The sequence below is a fragment of the Oncorhynchus nerka genome, linkage group LG4 (genome assembly GCF_034236695.1).
Source record: "Oncorhynchus nerka isolate Pitt River linkage group LG4, Oner_Uvic_2.0, whole genome shotgun sequence".
In the NCBI taxonomy this organism is placed as follows: Eukaryota; Metazoa; Chordata; class Actinopteri; order Salmoniformes; family Salmonidae; genus Oncorhynchus; species Oncorhynchus nerka.
This window is the reverse complement of record NC_088399.1, coordinates 48,193,675-48,217,378: the sequence shown is the minus strand read 5'-3', so window position 1 is coordinate 48,217,378 and position 23,704 is coordinate 48,193,675. Positions and strand designations below refer to the sequence as shown.

The following is a 23,704-nucleotide window of genomic DNA, read 5'->3' as shown; positions in this document are numbered from 1 at the left end:
TTGTACAGGTTTAGAAACTGTGAATTTAGTGTTGCAGAAAGAACGCAAGAGGGCGCTAAGTTCACAACCCGTGGAACTGACGGAAAAAGCTGACGGACTCTTCCATGTCCATATTAGGGGTGATAAATAATCGCCAGTTTCATTATTGATTTTTAAAATGTAAATAACCAAACCTATTAGTTTTTTCTTATCGATACAAAACACCAAAGTTACATTTCATAAATACAACTTCTCAAATTTAGTTGGCGGTCTACAGATATTCCACACAGACATTTTCGGATTCACACTGACACCGTGGGAATGGTTTAGTCATCGGATGGCGGTTGCTATGGGTGTGAACAAACCGGACAGCAGCAACGATGGACGTCTGTGTTCGGCACGGTAGAGGGGCCACAGGCAACACGGTGAAGGTTGGTTGAATACTTATACGTCTGAAGAAGCATATGAACAATATTTGTGGGCGATATTACCGGTCGAATCCGGCGGTTTATTCAAACGGCCAGCAAGGGCGCTCAATTCTGCCTTCTTGGCTTCTCGTATGCTTCTGCGGCCAGGGCGTCACTGCAGTGTCAAACGATCGGCCTGCAGTTTTTGTGTCTGCGTAGACATGAAATCCACCAAACCCAGATGGTGATTCTGTCTGCAATTAATTGCATCCGTTAACTTCACCTGTCACTTGGATGCATATATTAGCATAGCTGTATGTTAACATTAACTGTAGCTGGCTTGATACCGCATAATTTATTCAGTTCTTGAACCCAAATCAAACTTTATCTGCAACATGCGCCGAATAGAACATGTGTAGACTTTACCGTGAATTGCTTACTTACAAGCCCGTAACAAACAGTGCAGTTCAAGAAGAAGAAGGTTAAATGTAGGGGTAAAATGTGTTTTATATTGGATATTCGGTTCACGCTCCTCAATAACTATCAAACCAAGCCTGCCATGACTATGAATATGGTATTTTCTGAATCGGGTGGATGGAGAAAAATCCAAGCCTTTTTTGTCTATTTCATAAGATTTCAATCTTCAATAGCTATTACCATTGATGTACAATGAACACAAATAAATGCAACATGCAACAATTTCTATGATTTTACTGAGTTACTTCAATTGAAATAAATTCATTAGCGCCTAATCTATTGATTTCACATGACAGGGAAAACAGATGCAAACAAAAAAATGTAGTACGGGTGTGGATCAGAAAACCAGTCAGTATCTGGTGTGACCACCATTTGTCTCATGTAGCTTGAGACCTCTCCTTCGCATAGATATTGTAAATAAGAATTAGTTCTTAACTGACTTGCCGAGTTAAATAAATAAAAATAAGTGTTTATCAGGCTGATTGTGGCCTGTGGAACATTGTCCCACTCCTCTTCAATAGCTGTGCAAAGTTGCTGGATATTGGTGTGAACTGGAACACGCTGTTGTACACACAGATCCAGAGCATCCCAAACATGCTCAATGGGTGACATGTCTGAGTATGCAGGCCATGGAAGAACTGGGACATTTTCAGCTTGCTTCCAGGAATTGTTTACAGATCTTTGCGACATGGGCCATGCATTATCATGCTGAAACATGAGGGGATGGCGGTGGATGAATGGCACAACAATGGGCTTCAGGATCTCATCACGGTATCTGTGCATTCAAATTGCCATTGATAAATGCATTTGTGTTCGTTGTCCCTAGCTTATGCCTGCCCATAGCATAACCCCCCCAACGTTGACATCAGCAAACTGTTCGTCCACACGACACCATACACGCTGTCTGCCATCTGCCCAGTACAGGTGAAACCAGGATTCATCTGTGAAGAGCACACTTCTCCAGCGTGCCAGTGGCCATCGAAGGTGAGCATATGCCCACTGAAGACGTTTACAACGCCGTACTGCAGTCAGATCAATAGCCTGGTGCAGATAACGAGCACGCAGATGAGCTTCCGAGACAGTTTCTGACAGTTTGTGCAGAAATTATTCGGTTGTACAAACCCACAGTTTCATCTGTCTGGGTGGCTGGTCGCAGACCATCCCGTAGATGAAGAAGCTGAATGTGGAGGTCCTGGGCTGGCGTGGTTACACATGGTCTGCGGTTGCTAGGATGGTTGGGCATACTGCCAAATTCTCTAAAATGACATTGTAGGTGGCTTATGGTAGAGAAATTAACATTAAATTATCTGGCAACAGCTCTGGTGGACATTCCTGCAGTCATGCCAATTGCACACTCCCTAAACTTGAGATATCTGTGGCGTTGTTCAACACAACACCACAGAGGGCCTTTTATTGTCCCAGCACAAGGTGCACCTGTCTAATGATCAAGCTGTTTAATCAGCTTCTTGTTATGCCACACCTGTCAGGGGGATGGATTATCTTGGCAAAGGTGAAATGCTCACTAACAAATTTGTGCACAAAGTTTCAGAAAAATAAGCTTTTTGTGCGTATGACATTTCTGGGATCATTTATTTCAGCACATTAAGCATGGGACCAACCCTTTACATGTTGCGTTTTTATATTTTTGTTCAGTGTATATAAACCCTGGATTGCTGATGCTATGTCTTGGCTTTTGAAAGGCTTTGAAGCCACCGGCACTCCCCAGTAGGAGCATGAATGTGTATAAATGCATTTCTAGAGCTTCCCCACCATTTGTAAAACATATTTTGCCAAGATGGAGTCACGGTGGCAGTGCCCCTTATCAGTCATCCAGTGTATATACAGTACCAGTCAAAAGGGTTTTTCTTTATTTTTACTATTTTCTACATTGTGGAATTATAGTGAAGACGTCAAAACTATGAAATAACACACATGGATTAATGTAGTAACCAAAGAAATGTTAAACAAATCAAAATATATTTTAGATTCTTCAAAATAGGCACTCTTTGCCTTAATGACAGCTTTGCACACTCTTGGCATTCTCTCAGCCAGCTTCATGTGGAATGCTTTTCAAACTGTCTTAGAGTTCCCACATATGCTGAGCACTTATTGGCTGCTTTTCCTTAACTCTGCGGTCCAACTCATCCCAAACTATCTCAATTGGGATTGAGGTTGGGTGATTGTGGAGGCCGACCTCCCTGCATCATCTACCACCACCCACTTTGGTCAAATAGCCCTTACACAACCTGGAGGTGTGTGTGTTGGGTCATTGTCCTGTTGAAAAGTCTCACTAAGCGCAAACCAGATGGGATGGTGTGTTACTACAGAATGCTGTAGTAGCCATGCTGGTTAAGTGTGCCTTGAATTCTAAATATATCACTGACAGTGTCTCCATGCTTCATCCGTTCACCTTCTCTGCGTCTCACAAAGACACAGCGGTTGAAACCAAAAATCCCAGATTCAGACTCATCTGACCAAAGGAAAGATTTCCACCGGTCTAATGTCCATTGCTTGTATTTCTTGGTCCAAGTAAGACTCTTCTTATTATTGGTGTCCTTTAGTAGTGGTTTCTTTCAAAATAAATACTTTTAACAAAGCACAAAGCTGGTTGAGAGAATGCCAAGAGTGTGCAAAGCTGTCATCAAGGCAAAGGGTGGCTACCTTTGAAGAATCTCACAACAGAAAATATATTTTGATTTGTTCAACACTTTTTTGGTTACTACATGATTCCTGATGTGTAATTTCATTGTTTTGATGCCTTCACTATTCTAAAGAAAACCCCTAGAATGACTAGCTGTCCAAACTTTTGACTGGTACTGTATATATCATTGGCTCTCACACACAGTGTGCCATGACTATGAAAATGGCATTCTGAATCGGTGGAGGATGGACAAAATCCACTGGTTAAAAAACATAGTTTGTTTAATTTGATTGCTTTCAATCTTAAAAGTATGCCATGACAATTATAGTGGCAGGAGGTGGACATTAATGTTGTAACTTTTAATGGGTTACAGAGTTAATGTTTACAGGTAAGTCATTGAGCTGTATCTAAAGATATTTTCTTCAGTTATTTACATATGTAATTGTATTAGAGATTGAGAGAACTACATACAGTTGAAGTCGGAAGTTTGCATACACCTTAGCCAAATACATTTAAACTCAGTTTTTCACAATTCCTGACATTTAATCCTAGTGTAAATTTCCAGTTTTAGGTCAGTTAGGATCACCACTTTATTTTAAGAATGTGAAATGGCCATTTGTGATGGCCACTCCAATACCTTGACTTTGTTGTACTTAAGCCATGTTGCCACAACTTTGGAAGTATGCTTGGGGTCATTGTCCATTTGGAAGAGCCATTTGCGACCAAGCTCAAATCAAATCAAGTTTTATTTGTCACATACACATGGTTAGCAGATGTTAATGCGAGTGTAGAGAAATGCTTGTGCTTCTAGTTCCGACAATGCAGTGATAACCAACAAGTAATCTAACTAACAATTCCAAAACTACTGTCTTATACACAGTGTAAGGGGATAAGAATATGTACATAAGGATATATGAATGAGTGATGGTACAGAGCAGCATACAGTAGATGGTATCGAGTACAGTATATACATATGAGATGAGTATGTAGACAAAGTAAACAAAGTGGCATAGTTAAAGTGGCTAGTGATACATGTATTACATAAGGATGCAGTCGATGATGTAGAGTACAGTATATACGTATGCATATGAGATGAATAATGTAGGGTAAGTAACATTATATAAGGTAGCATTGTTTAAAGTGGCTAGTGATATATTTACATCATTTCCCATCAATTCCCATTATTAAAGTGGCTGGAGTTGGGTCAGTGTCAATGACAGTGTGTTGGCAGCAGCCACTCAATGTTAGTGGTGGCTGTTTAACAGTCTGATGGCCTTGAGATAGAAGCTGTTTTTCAGTCTCTCGGTCCCAGCTTTGATGCACCTGTACTGACCTCGCCTTCTGGATGATAGCGGGGTGAACAGGCAGTGGTTCGGGTGGTTGATGTCCTTGATGATCTTTATGGCCTTCCTGTAACATCGGGTGGTGTAGGTGTCCTGGAGGGCAGGTAGTTTGCCCCCGGTGATGCGTTGTGCAGACCTCACTACCCTCTGGAGAGCCTTACGGTTGAGGGCGGAGCAGTTGCCGTACCAGGCGGTGATACAGCCCGCCAGGATGCTCTCGATTGTGCATCTGTAGAAGTTTGTGAGTGCTTTTGGTGACAAGCCGAATTTCTTCAGCCTCCTGAGGTTGAAGAGGCGCTGCTGCGCCTTCTTCACGACGCTGTCAGTGTGAGTGGACCAATTCAGTTTGTCTGTGATGTGTATGCCGAGGAACTTAAAACTTGCTACCCTCTCCACTACTGTTCCATCGATGTGGATAGGGGGGTGTTCCCTCTGCTGTTTCCTGAAGTCCACAATCATCTCCTTAGTCATCTCTTTAGCTTTCTGACTGACAGATGTCTTGATGTTGCTTCAATATATCCACAATTTTCCGTCCTCATGATGCCATCTATTTTGTGAGGTGCACCAGTCCCTCCTGCAGCAAAGCACCCCCACAACATGATGCTGCCACCCCCATGCTTCACGGTTGGGATGGTGGTCTTCGGCTTGCAAGCCTCCCCCTTTTCCTCCAAACATAATGATGGTCATTATGGCCAAACAGTTCTCTTTTTGTTTCAACAGACCAGAGGACATTTATCCAAAAAGTACAATCTTTGTCCCCATGTGCAGTTGCAAACTGTAGTCTGGCTTTTTTTTATGGCGGTTTTGGCATCTTCCTTGCTGAGCGGTCTTTCAGGTTATTGTCAATACAGGACTCGTTTTACTGTGGATATAGATACTTTTGTAACTGGTTTCCGCCAGCATTTTCACAAGGTCCTTTGCTGTTCTGCGATTGATTTGCACTTTTCGCACCAAAGTACATTAATCTTTAGGAGACGGAAAGCGTCATACCACTTCCTGAGCGGTCCCATGGTGTTTATACTTGCGTACTATTGTTTGTACAGATGAACGTGGTACCTTCGGGCATTTTGAAATTTCTCTCAAGGATGAACCAGACTTGTGGAGGTCTACAAAAATTTTTCTGAGGCCTTGGCTGATTTTCTTTTGAATTTCCCATGTTATCAAGTGAAGAGGCACTGAGTTTGAAAGGTAGGCCTTGAAATGCATCCACAGGTACACCTCCAATTGACTCAAATTATGTCAATTAGCTTAACAGAAGCTTCTAAATCCGTGACATAATTTTCTGGAATGTTCCACGCTGTTTAAGGGCACAGTCAATTTAGTGTATGTAAATTTCTGACCCACTGGAATTGTGATTTAAAGTGAAATAATCTGTATGTAAACCATTGTTGGAAGAATTACTTGTGTCATGCACAAAGTTGATGTCCTAACCGACTTACCAAAACTATAGTTTGTTAACAAGAAATTTATGGAGTGGTTGAAAAACAAGTTTTAATGACTCCAAACTAAGTGTATGTGAACTTCCGACTTCAACTGTACATATTTCTATTGTATTGGATTACGCCATTGACTGCAAATTCTAGAATGTCTTTACGACAGGTAGTCGAAAGAGGGGAGAACGCACCAGTTCTGTACAAGTGACAAGTGATTATCCTGACCTTCGTTAGCAACTTTCTTTTATTGTTTTGTAGAATCTAAAGTTGTTAAATGTAACGTGAACAAGTAGTATTACTAAAATAATCTTTCATTTCAAACCCGACATCCCGAGTCATTACTTTGAAGATAATTATAGAATAACTAAGGCATATTTCTAATCTCAGGCCATGGACAAATGAATACATTTTGAGATGATATGCAATGAAGAGTGATCCATCCAAGTGTGTGGGTGTCTGGCTAAACCTGTCTTTGTGTTATTGTTGTTGTGGTTCCCAGGTGTTGGAGTGTGGTGTGTGTGAGGATGTATTCTCTCTCCAAGGGGACAAGGTCCCCCGGCTGCTGCTCTGCGGTCACACGGTCTGCCATGACTGTCTGACCCGACTGCCCCTGCATGGTAGAGCCGTCCGCTGCCCCTTTGACAGACAGGTCACTGAACTGGGTGAGTTCTGTAGGGTTTGGTTTCTATACAGGCCTATTGTTTTCCTGTGTATGTGTTAGAGCAGTGGTTCCCAAACTTTTTATAGTCCCGTACCCCTTCAAACATTCCACCTCCAGCTGTGTAACCCCTCTAGCACCAGGGTTAGCACACTCTCAAAAATCGTTTTTTTGCCATTGTAAGCCTGCCACACACACACTATACGATACATTTATTAAACATAAGAATGAGTGTGAGTTTTTGTCACAACCTGGCTTGTGGGAAGTGACAAAGAGCTCTTATAGGACCAGAGCACAAATAATAATAAATCATTTTGCTCTTTATTTAACCATCTTTCATATAAAACCTTATTTGTTCATTGAAAATTGTGAATAACTAACCACAGGTTATTGAGAAGGGTGTGCTTGAAGGGATGCACAACTCTGCAATGGTGGGTTGTATTGGAGAGGGTCTGTCTTAAATCATTTTTCACACAGTCTGTGCCTGTATTTAGTTTTCATGCTAGTGAGGGCCGAGAATCCACTCTCACATAGGTACGTGGTTGCAAAGGGCATATGTGTCTTAACAGCACGATTTGCCAAGGCAGGATACTCTGAGCGCAGCCCAATTCAGAAATCTGGCAGTAGCTTCTGATTTAAATAAAATTTTCACAATCACTTGTTGCAATTTTGATGAGGCTCTTGTTCAGATATCGGTAAGTGGACTGGGGGCAGGGCATGAAAGGGATAACGAATCCAGATGTTTGTGTCATCTGTTTCTGGAAAGTACCTGCGTAATTGCGCACCCAACTCACTCAGGTGCTTCGCTATACCACATTTGACATTATCCGTAAGCTTGAGTTCATTTGCGCACAACAAAAGTCATACAATGATGGAAAGACCTGTGTCTGCATTAACAAGGACAACACACAGAGCTCCAACTTCTTAATCATAGCCTCAATTTTGTCCCCCATATTGAATATAGTTACGGAGTCCCTGTAATGTTAGATTCAAATCATTCAGGCAAGAGAAAACATTACCAAGATTGGCCAGTCGTGTGAGAAACTTGTCATCATGCAAGCAGTCAGACAAGTGAAAGTTATGGTCAGTAAAGAACTTTCAGCTCGTCTCTCAATAAAAAAGTGTCAATGCCCCTTGATAACCAGCGCACTTCTGTATGTTGTAAAAGCATTACGTGGTCTCTTCTCACATCATTGCATAGTGCAGAAAATACACATGAGTTCAGGGGCCTTGCTTTAACCTCTCTCTAGGGTATGTGGGACGCTAGCGTCCCACCTGGCCAACATCTAGTGAGATTGCAGAGCGCCAAATTCCTATACAGAAATACTCATTATAAAAATTCAGAAAAGATACAACTATTTTCCATAGGTTTAAAGATGAACTTCTTGTCAATCCAACCACTGTGTCAGATTTAAAAAATGCTTTATGGCGAAAGCATACCTTACAATTATTTGAGAACATAGCACAGCAGAAAAATCATTACAAACAGTAACCAGCCAAGTAGAAGAGTTACACAAGTCAGAAATAGAGAGAAAATTAATCACTTACCTTTGATCTTCATATGTTTGCACTCAGAAGACATTTATTTATTCAATAAATGTTCCTTTTGTTCAATAAAGTCTCTCTTTATATCCGAAAACCTCAGTTGTGTTTGCGCGTTTTCTTCAGTAATCCACAGGCTCAAACGCAGTCACAACAGGCAGACAAAAAAATCCAAATTGTATCCGTAAAGTTTATAGAAACATGTCAAACGATGTTTATATTCAATCCTCAGGTTGTTTTTAGCCTAAATAATCGATAATATTTAAACCGGACAATAACGTTGTCAATATAAAAGGTAAACAAGAAAGGCACTCTCTCTGTCGCGCGCATGGAAAAAGCTCTGTGGCATGGCAGGGTCCACTCATTCAGACTGCTCTTACGACCTCATTTTTCAGAATACAATCCTGAAACAATTTCTAAAGGCTGTTGACATCTAGTGGAAGGCATAGGAACTGCAATTTGAGTCCTAAGTCAATGGATACTATAATGGCATTGGATAGATAACTACAACAAAACATATTCCTACTTCCTGAATGGATTTTTCTCTGGTTTTCGCCTGCCAAATCAGTTCTGTTATACTCAGACATCATTTTAACAGTTTTGGAAACTTGAGTGTTTTCTGTCCAAATCTACTAATTATATGCATATCCTATCTTCTGGGCCTGTGTAGAAGGCAGTTTAATTTGGGCGTGCTTTTCATCCAAAATTCCAAATGCTGCCCCCTACCCTAGAGAAGTTAACAAAGTTAACCCTTTTCACTGTAGTGTCCAAAACCTCTTTCAAGCTGTCAGGCATTCCCTTGGCAGCAAGAGCCTCTTGGTGGATGCTGCACTGTACCCAAGTGGCGTCGGGAGAAACTGCTTGCACGCGCTTTACCACTTCACTATGTTTCCCTATCATGGCTTTGACTCCATCAGTACAGATACCAACATGAGCAGCAGCTACGTTTGGCTACATACGGACCGTTAGTGGAATTCCCGCTAGAGAGTAGCGGTTATTGTGTTAGTTATTTGACTAGGCTACATGTATTTGACATTGTGTTGTTGTGTCACTGAACACTAGATGGTTTAATTTTTGGCAGTGAAACGAGGCTACTCAGGTGAGAAACAACCTCACCCGAATGTGAGGTTGTCATTGATAAATATAAATGGACTGTTTGAAAATGTGAAGAAAATACATTTATATATACAGTTGAAGTCGGAAGTTTACATACACTTTGGTTGGAGTCATTAAAACTCGTTGTTCAACCACTCCACAAATTTCTTGTTTTAAAGTATTTTTTCCAACAATTGTTTAGACACAGTGAGTTCTATCACAATTCCAGTGGGTCAGAAGTGTACATACACTAAGTTGGCTGTGCCTTTAAACAGCTTGGAAAATTCCAGAAAATAATGTCATGGATTTAGAAGCTTCTGATAGGCTAATTGACATCATTTGAATCAATTGGAGGTGTACCTGTGGCTGTATTTCAAGGCCTACCTTCAAACTCAGTACCTCTTTGCTTGACATCATGGGAAAATCAAAAGAAATCAGCCAAGACCTCAGGAAAAAAAAATTTGTAGACCTCCACAAGTCTGGTTTGTCCTTGGGAGCAATTTCCAAACGCCTGAAGGTACCACGTTCATCTGTACAAACAATAGTACGTAAGTATAAACACCATGGGACCACACAGTCGTCATACCGCTCAGGATGAAGAAAGTTCTTTCTCCTAGAGATAAACGTACTTTGGTGCGAAAAGTGCAAATCAGTAAAGGACCTTGTGAAGATGCTGGAGGAAACTGGTACAAAAGTATCTATATCCACAGTAAAACGAGTCCTATATGTACATAACCTGAAAGGCCGCTCAGAAAGGAAGAAGCCACTGCTCCAAAACAGCCATAAAAAAGCCAGACTACGGTTTGCAACTGCACATGGGGTAAAGATCGTACTTTTGGGAGAAATGTCCTCTGGTCTGAAGAAACAAAAATAGAACTGTTTGGTCATAATGACCATCGTTATGTTTGGAGGAAAAAGGGGGAGGCTTGCAAGCCGAAGAATACCATCCCAACCATGAAGCACGGGGGTGGCAGCATCATGTTGTGGGGGTGCTTTGCTGCAGGAGGGACTGGTGCACTTCACAAAATAGATGGCATCATGAGGACGGAAAATTGTGGATATATTGAAGCAACATCTCAAGACAGTCAGTCTCAAGAAAGCTTGGTCGCAAATGGCTCTTTCAAATGGACAATGACCCCAAGCATACTTCCAAAGTTGTGGCAAAATGGCTTAAGTACAACAAAGTCAAGGTATTGGAGTGGCCATCACAAAGCCCTGACCTCAATCCTATAGAAAATGTGTGGGCAGAACTGAAAAAGCATGTGTGAGCAAGGAGGCCTACAAACCTGACTCGGTTACACCAGCTCTGTCAGGAGGAATGGGACAAAATGCACCCAAATCAATGGGAAGCTTGTGGAAGGCTACCTGAAACATTTGACCCAAGTTAAACAATTTAAAGGCAATGCTACCAAATACTAATTAAGTGTATGTAAGCTTCTGACCCACTGGGAATGTGATGAAAGAATTAAAAGCTGAAATAAATCATTCACTCCATTATTCTGACATTTCACGTTCTTAAAATAAAGTGGTGATCCTATCTGACCTAAGACAAGGAATTTTATTAGGATTAAATGAGTAAAAATGGAGTTTAAATGTATTTGGCTAAGGTGTATGTAAACTTTCGACTTCAACTGTATATATTTTGTAATGTGAATCACATTTTTAACCCCCCGACGGCGTTGTGCATGCCCCAGTTTGGGATTACCTGTGTTAGTGGAGCGTGTGTAATTTGGCTGTAATGGATCGATTCTGCCTTCTCTCCTGCTCCAATTTCACTCCGGTACTGCTCAGCCACGAGCTCTGGGCGTTCTCTGCCCAGCATTTTTCATTTCACCACTATTCCCCTAATAAGGCCTATTCTGTTGTATTTATTTAGCCTACCCCACCACTAATGCGCAGAGATGTTATGAGTCAACAAAGAAATAGGTCACACAGCCTGTGTAATTGATAGCAAGACAACTAATCAGCCCATGCGGCACGTTTTGGTTTCTATATAGGCTATTGTTAAACAAAAAGGGGAGTCTTAGTCTGAGCTACATTTTAAAGGAAAAAAATTGTGAGCGCTGATCACTTTTTTTTTTTTTTTGCAGAGCAGGGGAATGGGCGTTGAACCACGGAGCGGTGCGCAAAGACCGCTCCACGAGCGATGAGTGGGATTTCCAATGGCTCACATACTCTGGTCTGTGTGACGGTGATGTGACATCCATCTCTCTCTCCCAGGTGACTCTGGTGTGTGGGGTTTGAAGAAGAACTTTGCTCTGCTGGAACTTCTGGAGAGGCTGCAGAATGGAGCGTCCAGCCAGTTGGGCGTGGCCGAGGAGTCCCTCAAAGGCATGGGAGAGGTAGGCAGTTGTTACCCCTGCCCTGGGTTCCTCCCATCTGTCATCTGCAACTATCTGAAAACACAGAGGATAGGTGAAGGCAACATGGGACTTTGCTTTGATCTGCCTGTTTTATTTATTTATTTATTCACATTTCATCATCCAGCCAAACATACATTTCATGCGTTGTCATTAAGGAAGTAACACTATCCTATGTTCTTCCCTTTCCTTCCAGAGTGTAATCCGCTGTGACGAGGACGAGAGCCACACGGCATCTATGTACTGCACGGTGTGTGCCACCCACTTGTGTGCCAACTGCTCCCAGCTCACCCACTCCACCCGCACCCTGGCCAAGCACCGGCGGGTACCCCTGGCAGACAAGCCCCACGAGAAGACTCTGTGCCCGCAGCATCAGGTCCACGCTATCGAGTTTGTCTGTCAGGAGGAGATCTGCCAGCCTGGGCCGCTCATGTGCTGCGTGTGCAAAGAGTACGGCAAGCACCAGGGACACAAGGTACGGCAGGAGGATGAGTCCGCTTGGAGAATTCCTTGCAACGAGACCCACTAGAGACAACAATATGTTTTTATTAGAACCCGACCGATATGGAATTTTTTGATCCGATACAATTCCGATTTTAGAGTGGCAATATTCACAGATGACCAATAAAACCTTTTTTTGTATTGATTGTGCTAAAAACAGCCCTACAAAGAATATTAATGTAAGCACCAAATACAATTTAAGAGCACCAGAAATACTTTTTTATATTTTTTATAGAAAAACTGTTACTCTAGCGAATGGGAGGATAAACTGCAATGATTCCAGCAAACAAAATGCCTAGACTCTGAAGACTGAGCTGCCTCATGCTAGCCAGCTGGAACACCGCATTGGACACATTTTCAATGTATTGGTATTTTGTTGTCATTTGAAAAGAAAAACATCAATCACAAAATGTGGTGCTGGCACTCGCCCTACGCGTTGCATCAGTAAACGGTCCTTGCTAGCTGGGATCCTTGGGACGTCGCCATTCCATTGAAGTTGACATTTTAAAATGGCAAGGTTCAGGGTTATGGGAGGGGTTAAGGTCAGTGTTTTGCCTAGGGATGTCCCAAGGTTCCCAGGTAGCACTGACCCTCAGTGAATGACGTCAAGTACTCTCACCCAGCTAGTTAGCTGGCTAGATGGGGGTGGCAAGTTGTTCGATCGGATTCAAGTCCGGGCTCTGGCTGGGCCACTTGAGGACATTCAGAGACTTGTTCCGAAGCCACTCCTGCATTGCCTTGGCTGTGTGCTTATGGTCGTTGTCCTGTTGGAAGGTGAACCTTCGCTCCAGTCTGGTCCTGAGCGTTCTGGAGCAGATTCTCATCAAGGATCTGTCTGTACTTGGCTCTGTTCGTCTTTCCCTCGATCCTGACTAGTGTCCCTCCCTACTACCACCATGCTTCACCGTAGGGATGGTGTCAGGTTTCCTCCAGATGTGACGCTTGGCATTCAGGCCTAAGTGTTCAATCCTGGTTTCATCAGACCAGAGAATCATCTTGTTTCTCATGGTCTGAGAGTCCTTTAGGTGCCTTTTGGCAAACTCCAAACAGGCTGTCATGTGCCTTTTACTGAGGAGTGGCTTCTGTCTGGCCACTCTACCATAAAGGCCTGATTGGTGGAGTGCTGCAGAGATGTTTGTCCTTCTGGAAGGTTCCTCCATCTCCACAGAGGAACTCTGGAGCTCTGTCAGAGTGACCATCGGGTTCTTGGTCACCTCCCTGACCAAGGCTCTTCTCCACCGATTGCTCAGTTTGGCCGGACGGCCAGCTCTAGGAAGAGTCTTGGTGGTTCCAAACTTCTTCCATTTAAGAATGTTGGAGGCCATTGTGTTCTTGGGGACCTTCAATGCTGCAGAAATGTTTTGGTACCCTTACTCCCAGATCTTGGGGCGGCAGGGTAGCCTAGTGGTTAGAGCATTGGACTAGTAACCGGAAGGTTGCAAGTTCAAATCCCAGAGCTGACAAGGTACAAATCTGTCATTCTGCCCCTGAACAGCCAGTTCCTAGGCAGTCATTGAAAATAAGAATTTGTTCTTAACTGACTTGCCTAGTTAAATAAAGGTAAAATAAAAATCTGTGCCTAGACACAATCATGTTTCGGAGCTCTTTGACAATTCCTTCGACCTCATTGCTTGGTTTTTGCTCTTACATGCACTGTCACCTGTGGAACCTTATATAGACAGGTGTGTGCCTTTCCAAATCACATGCAATCAATTGAATTTACCACAGGTGGACTCCGAGTTGTAGAAACAGCTCAAGGATGAAAGGGAAGAGCGAGACTCACAACTCTGTAGTGGAGTAGTTTAGTTTCTTCTCCGGGACAATTTGGCCGGCGACAGTTTTTTTTTATTTATCCGCTTTTCTTTTTTTTGCCGGCATTTGCCAGCTAATGGAAACACTGGTGCGTAATCATGGGTGAACAGGGAGTAAAGGAGTGGGCTGAGCACGTACCCCTGTGGGGCTCCCGTGTTGAGGATCAGCGTGGCGGAGGTGCTATTGCCTACCTTCACCACATGGGGTCGGCCCGTCAGTAAGTCTAGGACCCAGTTGCACAGGAAGGGGTTCAGACCCAGGGCCCTGAGCTTAGTGAAGAGCTTGGCGGGTACTATGGTGTTGAGGCAGGAAGGTTGAGGCTGTTCAACTGCTATGATTTGATTAATTTCTCCTTACTGATTGCTTCCTTCCTGTAGCATGTGGTTCTGGAGGCAGAAGCCAATCAGATCCGTGCATCCATCCTGGACATGGCCCACTGTATCCGGACGTTCACAGAGGAGGTGTCGGAGTATTCCAGGAAGCTGGTTGGGATCGTACAGCAGATCGAGGGAGGGGAACAGACCGTGGATGACGGCATCGGCATGGCACACACTGAACATGTAAGAACAGCTGGCAGTGGATGATTTTTTTGCATTCTATACAACAGAATAACTTTTAGTTGTCAAAGAGGATAGCTAGGCAATTGAGGTATAATCAATGTAAAGCTGTTACTGTGTTTACCAATTTACAATGGCTACATTTGAAAAGTCCTCAAACGTTGTTTCCTTAAAAAAAAGTTGTGAAATAGCTGACGTTTAATCCTAGTGTATCTTTCCTCATGCTGTGTGTATTCCTGATGGACTCAGTCGTCTGTGGGTGTTCCCCAGGTCCCAGGCACGGCAGAGAGCGCCCGGTCCTGCGTACGGGCCTACTTCGCCGACCTCCACGAGACACTGTGCAGACAGGAGGAGATGGCGCTCAGCGTAGTGGACGCCCACGTCAGAGAGAGACTCATCTGGCTCCGGCAGCAGCAGGAGGACATGGCCATCCTGCTTTCCCAGGTCTCCACTGCCTGCCTGCACTGTGAGAGAACTCTGCAGCAGGTAGGAGCCAAAAAGGGGGCACCAATGGGGGATAGCATCTAGAGCACACCGTAGGAACGCAGTCTTTGCTTGCACCGGAAGGTGCCGTCGTTTTCAATAAGCAGCTTTGCACCGCTATGTTCTTCCTGGGATCTTCTGTGTGCGTGTTCAATTGGACAGTCCCTCCTGGATTCTACGATAGCAAATGTTTTTGTTTTCTTCTTCAAAATCAACAATGCCCAAAATCAACAATATTATCAGAGGGCTTGCCAGTTTCACTAATCACTGCACTATTTCAGCATAAAACAGTCAATTCATCGCAATATTATTGGACATAACTGACTCATCCCCCGCAGCACAAAAAGAGGGCTCGCATTCTCAACCAATCACTGCACATTTACCACATAATATGGTTCAATCAAGTCACACGTCAAGCCACTTTCCCTTGTCAGCGCATTTGTGAAAAATTGGACAAAATCATTGCATATTGCCATATAAAATGTCAGAATTGTCACAGCAAGATCAAGCATTCTTGCCTGCAAGTATCACAAAACATCCCAGTAATCATGACTGATGTCTTTCCCGTCTCTCTCGGTAGGATGACTGCAGGGTGGTTCTGGCCAAGCAGGAGATCAACAGACTGTTGGAGACTCTGCAGAAACAGCAGCAGCAGTTCACTGAGCTGGCCGACCACATCCAGCTAGACGCTGGTATCCCCGTCACCTTCACCAAGGTACAGCACTCTGCTCTACTCTGTAGGAATTCAAGACTTGGCACACTCTCCATTGAAAGATAATTAGTTACCTCCTTTAGACGACATGGTTTTTCTCTGTTCCAGGACAACCGGGTCCACATTGGTCCAAAGATGGAGATCCGGGTGGTGACCCTGGGACTGGATAGTGCCGGGAAAACCACCATCCTCTTCAAGCTGAAACAGGACGAGTTTATGCAGCCCATCCCTACCATAGGTAAACCCACAACAGTCGTTGTCATGTAGGCATGTGTCAAATTATGCATTTTTACATGACATTTACCTGAATTCTATTGACATTAGCCATTCCTTCTTGTCATCTCTAGGTTTTAATGTGGAGACAGTGGAGTATAAGAATCTCAAGTTCACCATCTGGGATGTTGGTGGGAAACATAAGCTACGACCTCTCTGGAAGCACTATTACCTGAACACACAAGGTACACTACAATGTCAAAAGTATGTGGACACCTGCTTGTTGAGCATTAATATGGAGTTTGTCCCCCTTTTGCAGCTATAACAGCCTCCACTCTTCTGGATGTTGGAACATTGCTGCGGGGACTTCCATTCAGCCACAAGAGCATTTAGAGGTCGGCTCTGATGTTGGGTGATTAGGCCTGGCTCGCAGTCAGCTTTCCAATTCATCCCAAAGGTGTTCGATGGGGTTAAGGTGCAGGCCAGTCAAGTTCTTCCACACCAATCTCGACAAACCATTTCTGTATGGACCTCGCTTTGTGCATGGGGGCATTGTCATGCTGAAACTGTTGCCACAAAGTTGGAAGCACAGAATCGTCTAGAATGTCATTGTATGCTGTAGCGTTATGATTTCCCTTCACTGGAACTAAGGGGCCCGAACCATGAAACACAGCCCCAGACCCTCCTCCTCCAAACTTTACAGTTGGCACTGTACATTGGGACAGGTGGCATTCGCAAAACCAGATTCGTCTGTCGGACTGCCAGATAGTGAAGCGTGATTGATAACTCTAGAGAACGCATTTCCACTGCTCCAGAGTTCAATGGCGGCGAGCTTTACACCACTCCAGCCGACGCTTGGTATTGCGGATGGTGCTCTTCGGCTTGTGGCTGCTCGGCCATGGAAACTCATTTCATGAAGCTACCGACGAACAGTTCTTGTCTGACGATGACTGACTTGTTGGAAAGGTGGCATCCTATGACGGTGCCACATTGAAAGTCACTGAGCTTATCAGTACGGGGCATTCTACTGCCATTGTTTGTCTATGGAGATTGCATGGCTGTGTGCTCGATTTTATACACTTATCAGCAACTGGTGTGGCTGAAATAGCCCAATCCACTAATTTGAAAGGGTGTCCACATACTTTATATAAATAGTGTATCTGTCTATCCTCTTTCTTTCATATTACCTGCTTCCCTTACTGTATCAATAAATATGACAAATGTACTGCTTTTGAAGAGAGAGAATTTGAAAATCCAGTATGTTATACAAAACCTTTTCAGTAAATTGTTTTTTTACTCATCCAGGAAACCTGGAAACAGGTTATGAATGAATAGGGCCCTGACTTTCTCAGTTTCTCTCTCCAGCGGTGGTGTTTGTGATTGACAGCTGTCACAGAGACAGGCTGATGGAGGCCCACAGTGAGCTGGCGAAACTGCTGACCGAGAAAGAGCTGAGAGACGCCCTGCTGCTCATCTTCGCCAACAAACAGGTACACACGCAGCCCTCTGGTCCAAGAAACAAGTACACACACACACACACACACACAAAGATGATTAAGTCATTGATTCCTCTATCCTCATCTGCAGGATGTCCCCGGGGCTGAGTCAGTGGAGGAGATGACGGAGCTTCTGAGCCTCCACAAGCTGTGCTGTGGGAGGAGCTGGCACATCCAAGGCTGTGACGCCCGCAGCGGCACAGGGCTCTACGAGGGCCTGGACTGGCTGTCCCGACAACTGGTGGCTGCAGGCGTACTGGACGTGGCCTAAACCTCCCCTGATGACTAACTTCTGTTACCCAGTCTCACCCCTTATCCTCTTACCCTAGAACTACCCCATAACCCATTGATACCCTAGAGACCAGTTTCACCAAATACCTACCTAAACTTCTTACCTGATGCTTACCCGATCTTCGGTACCAATGCACTTGACTGATGATTTTATGTAATGCAGCATACGGTCTGAAAATAACACAAGCGGTGAAGGTTTGGATTCAGCTATTATTTACTTTGGTTGAGAAGTGTCTGTTACGTTAAATAATGCAGTTTACTGAAATCTGTATCAATCCATTTTGAGTTGATTGAAACAACCGAGATATTGTATCTCTGGTGAAACATCTGAGCTAAATTTTTGCCTCTTGTTTTGTGGAGTGTTTTTTGTTGTTGTGAAGAATGCATTGGTGCATGTGGGTTGTGTTCAGGACGGTGCAACGTTGCAGATAAATGTTTAGCGCTGACATGATTCCTTCATTAATTGACAGGATGATTTTCACACAATATTTATCTGAATGTACCATAATTTTGTGCCCTACTGAATGTGACCCTGGCTTCGTTTGAAACCAAATGAAAAATAATATCTGCTGTCGACTATAGGACTCCAGGTTGAGTTCTGTAATAACATTTGTTCGATTTTCTGTTTTAGCACAGTCTGCATTTTTAGTAACATACTACATTACCCACCTGTAGTAACGCTCTTTCAATGCCTCTTGTTGTATCGCGGAACCATCCTTTGGTTAGAATTAACTTTCCTTATTGCTATAGTGTTTACTACTTCTATGTGTAAAAAAAAAAGCAAAAATGCACATGTGAAGAAACCTTTCCCTCTACTCTTAACGGATCTCTTGATTTGCGAAATCTTCCATTTCTGATGTGATTTTGAAACGTTTAGAAGCACAGTGCACAGCCGCACATTTGTTACTCGGACTTGATGTTTTTTGTAAATGATTCATAATGTGACGCTATTAAATAAAAACAAACTGATGAATGTCTGAATATGGTCTGACCCATCCAGAGAAGTTGCAGATAGAATCATGTTAGATATTTCTATCTGAACGTTCTGTAATGTTCCCCTGAATGGTCCCAAATAAGACCCTGCTTTATTCATTTCACACGTCCAAGAAAAGAGGACACATGGAATGAGAGACCGCAAGATGCATTCTTGAATAATCCAAGACTTTTACTTTAAAAAAAGGAATGTAATAATAGCACACCGACTGGTGAGACAATCAAATGCAACACTGTAGGTTCTGAGGAGAGTTAACAGACAGAGCCTTTGGCATTGCAAATTGGGGCCCTCAGCCTGGGTAGCAGCCATCACCACCTCAGACGGCTTCTCGTTGAACACGTTTCTGACTCTGCACACTTAGTGTCCTCTGGCTCTCCTCTTGGAGAACTACCAAGAGAAAGGAAGTTGTAGTGACAAATTATAGAATGCGGATCAAAATATATCAAAGAATGTAACTACAAGAGAGCAACAGTAATATACCGTTTCTCTTTTACAGGGGCTACAATTGCCCTTCCAGGACAAAAAAAGTTGACAGAATTTTCACCATGTAGAAGCGGTTCTTCTTGAAGGCAGTGCAGAAGATTGTGGGGTCTGGCATTGTGCTCTGCAGGGCCGGGTTGTCTGATGCCTTCATCTCGATGGTGGGAGCTGTGTTGCACGCAACCCCCTGGAACAGGCTGAGCTTCACCACACGGCTGTCCTCTAACTTCCCCAGGATACGCACACACCTGACCACACACAGGTGACAAATACATTTTGATTCAGTCCAGCCTTAAAAACAACTGATTCAACTAATCAATTTATCATCAAGAGCTTGATAAATCGACTTAGGGTTTTTAGTGCAGGGCTGGTACAAAAGCCTGCTCACTCTGTAGCTCTCCAAGGCTGACAACCACTGTGTTTAGAGGGTATTACTGTGAAGTGCATTTTGACCATTCAAACGCTACCTGTTGGTCTCCATATTGATGACCTTGATGCCCAGCATGGTTCCGTAGAGGACGAAGTGACCCGTCTCGTCAAAGATGATGCTGGTGAGCCTAATCTCGTCCACCTTCTCCAGTTCCCTCTCTACCGCCATCCGCTGACCAAACTCCATGTCTGGTAGCTGCTGCTTCATCTGCTGCAGCTCTGGCCATCTAAAAGGACCAGGTCAGAGAAATGACCACAGTTCAGATAAATGCACTGGGAAATGTGGGAAACAGTGAATTGGCTACCAATTTGTCAGTATCTTGTGACTTAAAATGACAAATCTCTTGATTATAAGATATAGCACAGTTTATTAATAGCAATGTGAAATAAAGTAAAGACCCGATTGTGAAAGTTAGGAACTTACCGATAACGACCCATCAAACACCCTCATCGGTTTCCCCGTCAGGAAGCGGGAAGATTCTGACTTTCCTGTCGGTGGCGATAGTAGACATCTTACCGTCGTGGGAGAAGACCAGGCTGGTTGGTTAGGTTTTGTTTTTGGCAAACTCATACAAGTCTGTGCCAGTCTTATACTCCCAGTCCACGTGCCAGGGGAATTTGACCTCGCTGGGTAGGCCGGTCCAATACTCCAGCATTCCAGCCTTTTCTGCAGAAATGATGACCCTGTATCTGGTGTTGAGGCGGACCTGGGACAGCGGAGAGGAGTGTATCTTGTCGAAGGTATGGAGCTTCTCGTTGCTTCCCCGTCCGTCGTAGGCGAAGATCTTCCCGGTGGATTTCTCTGAGCCACGCAGCAGATAGCATCATCTGGGTTGTAGATCCACTCACACTGGCCCGGGTGGAAACTACACAAGACACACAGAGCAGAGGAATCAAATCAAAGTTTAAATGTCACGTGTGCCGAATACAACAGGTGTAGTAGACCTTACAGTGAAATGCTCACTTACAGGCTCTAACCAATAGTGTGAAAAAAAGGTGTGTGTGTGTGTGTGTAGGTAAGAAAATAAATAAAACAACAGTAAAACGACATTTGAAAATAAGAGTAGCAAGGCCATATACAGACACCTGTTAGTCAGGCTTATTGAGGTAGTATGTACATGTAGGTATCGTTAAAGTGACAATGCATATATCATGAACAGAGAGTAGCAGTAGCATAAAAAGAGCGGGTGGTGTGGGACACAATGCAGATAGCCCGGTTAGCCAATGTGCGGGAGCACTGGTTGGTCGGCCCAATTGAGGTAGTATGTACATGAATGTATAGTTAAAGTGATTATGCATATGTGATAAACAGAGAGTAGCAGCAGCGTAAAAGAGGGGCTGGGGGGTGAACACAATGCAAATAGTCCGGGTTAGACTTGGCACTCTGGTACCGCTTGCCATGTGGTAGTAGAGAGAACAGTCTATGGCTGGGGTACTCCTTTTCCTGTAGTCCACAATCATCTCCTTAGTCTTGGTTACGTTGAGGGAAAGGTTGTTATTCTGGCACCACCCGGCCAGGTCTCTGACCTCCTCCCTATAGGCTGTCTCGTCGTTGTCGGTGATCAGGCCTACCACTGTTGTGTCGTCTGCAAACTTAATGATGGTGTCTGGCCATGCAGTCGTGGGTGAACAGGGAGTACAGGAGGGGACTGAGCACGCACCTTTTGGGAGCTCCAGTGTTGAGGATCAGCGTGGCAGATGTGTTGCTACCTACCCTCACCACCTGGGGGCGGCCCATCAGGAAGTCCAGGATCCAGTTGCAGAGGGAGGTGTTTAGTCCCAGGTTCCTTAGCTTAGTGATGAGCTTTGAGGGTACTATGGTGTTGAACGCTGAGCTGTAGTCAATGAACCACATTCTCACATAGCTGTTCCTTTTGTCCAGGTGGGAAAGGGCAATGTGGAGTGTGATTGAGATTGTGGATCTGTTGTGGATCTGTGGATCTGTTGGGACAGTATGCGAATTGGAGTGGGTCTATGGTATCCGGGAGCCTTTCAAAGCAATTCATGGCTACCGACGTGAGTGCTACGGGGCGGTAAATCATTTAGGCAGGTTACCTCCTCTTCCTTGGGCACAGGGACTATTGTGGTCTGCTTGAAACATGTAGATATTACAGACTCGGTCAGGGAGAAGTTGAAAATGTCAGTGAAGACACTTGCCAGGTGGTACGGTACGAGCATGCTTTGAGTACACGTCCTGGTAATCCATCTGGCCCCGCAGGAGGTCAGAGACCTGGCAGTGTGGTGCCAGGTCAACAACCTCTCCCTCAATATTAGCAAGACAAAGGAGCTAATCGTGGTCTACAGGAAAAGGTGAGCCGAACAGGCCCCCATTAACATCGACATGGCTGTAGTGGAGCGGGTTGATAGTTTCAAGTTCCTTGGTGTCCACATCACCAACAAACTATCATGGTCCAAACACACCAAGACAGTTGTGAAGAGGGCAGAACAACACATTTTCCCCCCCAGGAGACTGAAAAGATTTGTCATGGGTACCCAGATCCTCAAATAGTTATACAGCTGCACCATCTAGAGCATCCTGACCGGTTGCATCACTGCCTTGTATGGTAACTGCTTGGCATCTGACCATAAGGCACTGCAGAGGGTCGTGCGTACAGCCCAGTATATCACTGGGGCCAAGCTTCCTGCCATCCAGGACCTATATACTAGGCGGTGTCAGAGGAAAGACCAAAAGAAATTCAGACTCCCGTCACAGACTGTTTTCTATGCTACCGCACGGCAAGCGGTGGAACCAAAAGGCTCCTTAATAGCGTCTACCCCCAAGCCATAAGACTGATAACCAAATGGCCACAGGATTATTTACATTTCATGGAAAAGTTGTATTCGGGCACATTTGACAAATAACATTTGATTTGATTTGAAATCATGCCCCCTTTTGTCAAGTTCCGCATGCAAATCACCCCTCCGCTTCCCTTCATTGAATGGGGCTCCTTTGTTTCATCATCACCAACCAAGTTCCGCATGCAAATCGCCCCTCCGCTTCCCTTCATTGAATGGGGCTCCTTTGTTTCATCATCACCAACCAAGTTCCGCATGCAAATCGCCCCTCCGCTTCCCTTCATTGAATGGGGCTCCTTTGTTTCATCATCACCAACCAAGTTCCGCATGCAAATCGCCCCTCCGCTTCCCTTCATTGAATGGGGCTCCTTTGTTTCATCATCACCAACCAAGTTCCGCATGCAAATCGCCCCTCCGCTTCCCTTCATTGAATGGGGCTCCTTTGTTTCATCATCACCAACCAAGTTCCGCATGCAAATCGCCCCTCCGCTTCCCTTCATTGAATGGGGCTCCTTTGTTTCATCATCACCAACCAAGTTCCGCATGCAAATCGCCCCTCCGCTTCCCTTCATTGAATGGGGCTCCTTTGTTTCATCGTCACCAACCAAGTTCCGCATGCAAATCGCCCCTCCGCTTCCCTTCATTGAATGGGGCTCCTTTGTTTCATCGTCACCAACCAAGTTCCGCATGCAAATCGCCCCTCCGCTTCCCTTCATTGAATGGGGCTCCTTTGTTTCATCGTCACCAACCAAGTTCCGCATGCAAATCGCCCCTCCGCTTCCCTTCATTGAATGGGGCTCCTTTGTTTCATCGTCACCAACCAAGTTCCGCATGCAAATCGCCCCTCCGCTTCCCTTCATTGAATGGGGCTCCTTTGTTTCATCGTCACCAACCAAGTTCCGCATGCAAATCGCCCCTCCGCTTCCCTTCATTGAATGGGGCTCCTTTGTTTCATCGTCACCAACCAAGTTCCGCATGCAAATCGCCCCTCCGCTTCCCTTCATT

The 23,704-nt window shown here is 44.4% G+C and overlaps 1 protein-coding gene and 1 pseudogene across 1 annotated transcript; one reads left to right on the top strand and one right to left on the bottom strand.

The window, feature by feature from the left end:
• Nucleotides 1–301: 301 nt before the first annotated feature.
• Nucleotides 302–18,973, top strand: LOC115126595 (E3 ubiquitin-protein ligase TRIM23). The gene is given in 12 exon segments (XM_029656247.2): nt 302–349; nt 351–410; nt 6,780–6,942; nt 11,796–11,917; nt 12,132–12,410; nt 14,626–14,808; nt 15,076–15,291; nt 15,869–16,003; nt 16,109–16,238; nt 16,348–16,458; nt 17,579–17,703; nt 17,801–18,973. Coding segments are annotated over 12 exon segments (1,737 nt in total). The 5' UTR covers nt 302–316; the 3' UTR covers nt 17,981–18,973.
• Nucleotides 18,819–20,806, bottom strand: LOC115128751 (peptidylprolyl isomerase domain and WD repeat-containing protein 1-like; annotated as a pseudogene).
• Nucleotides 20,807–23,704: the final 2,898 nt, after the last annotated feature.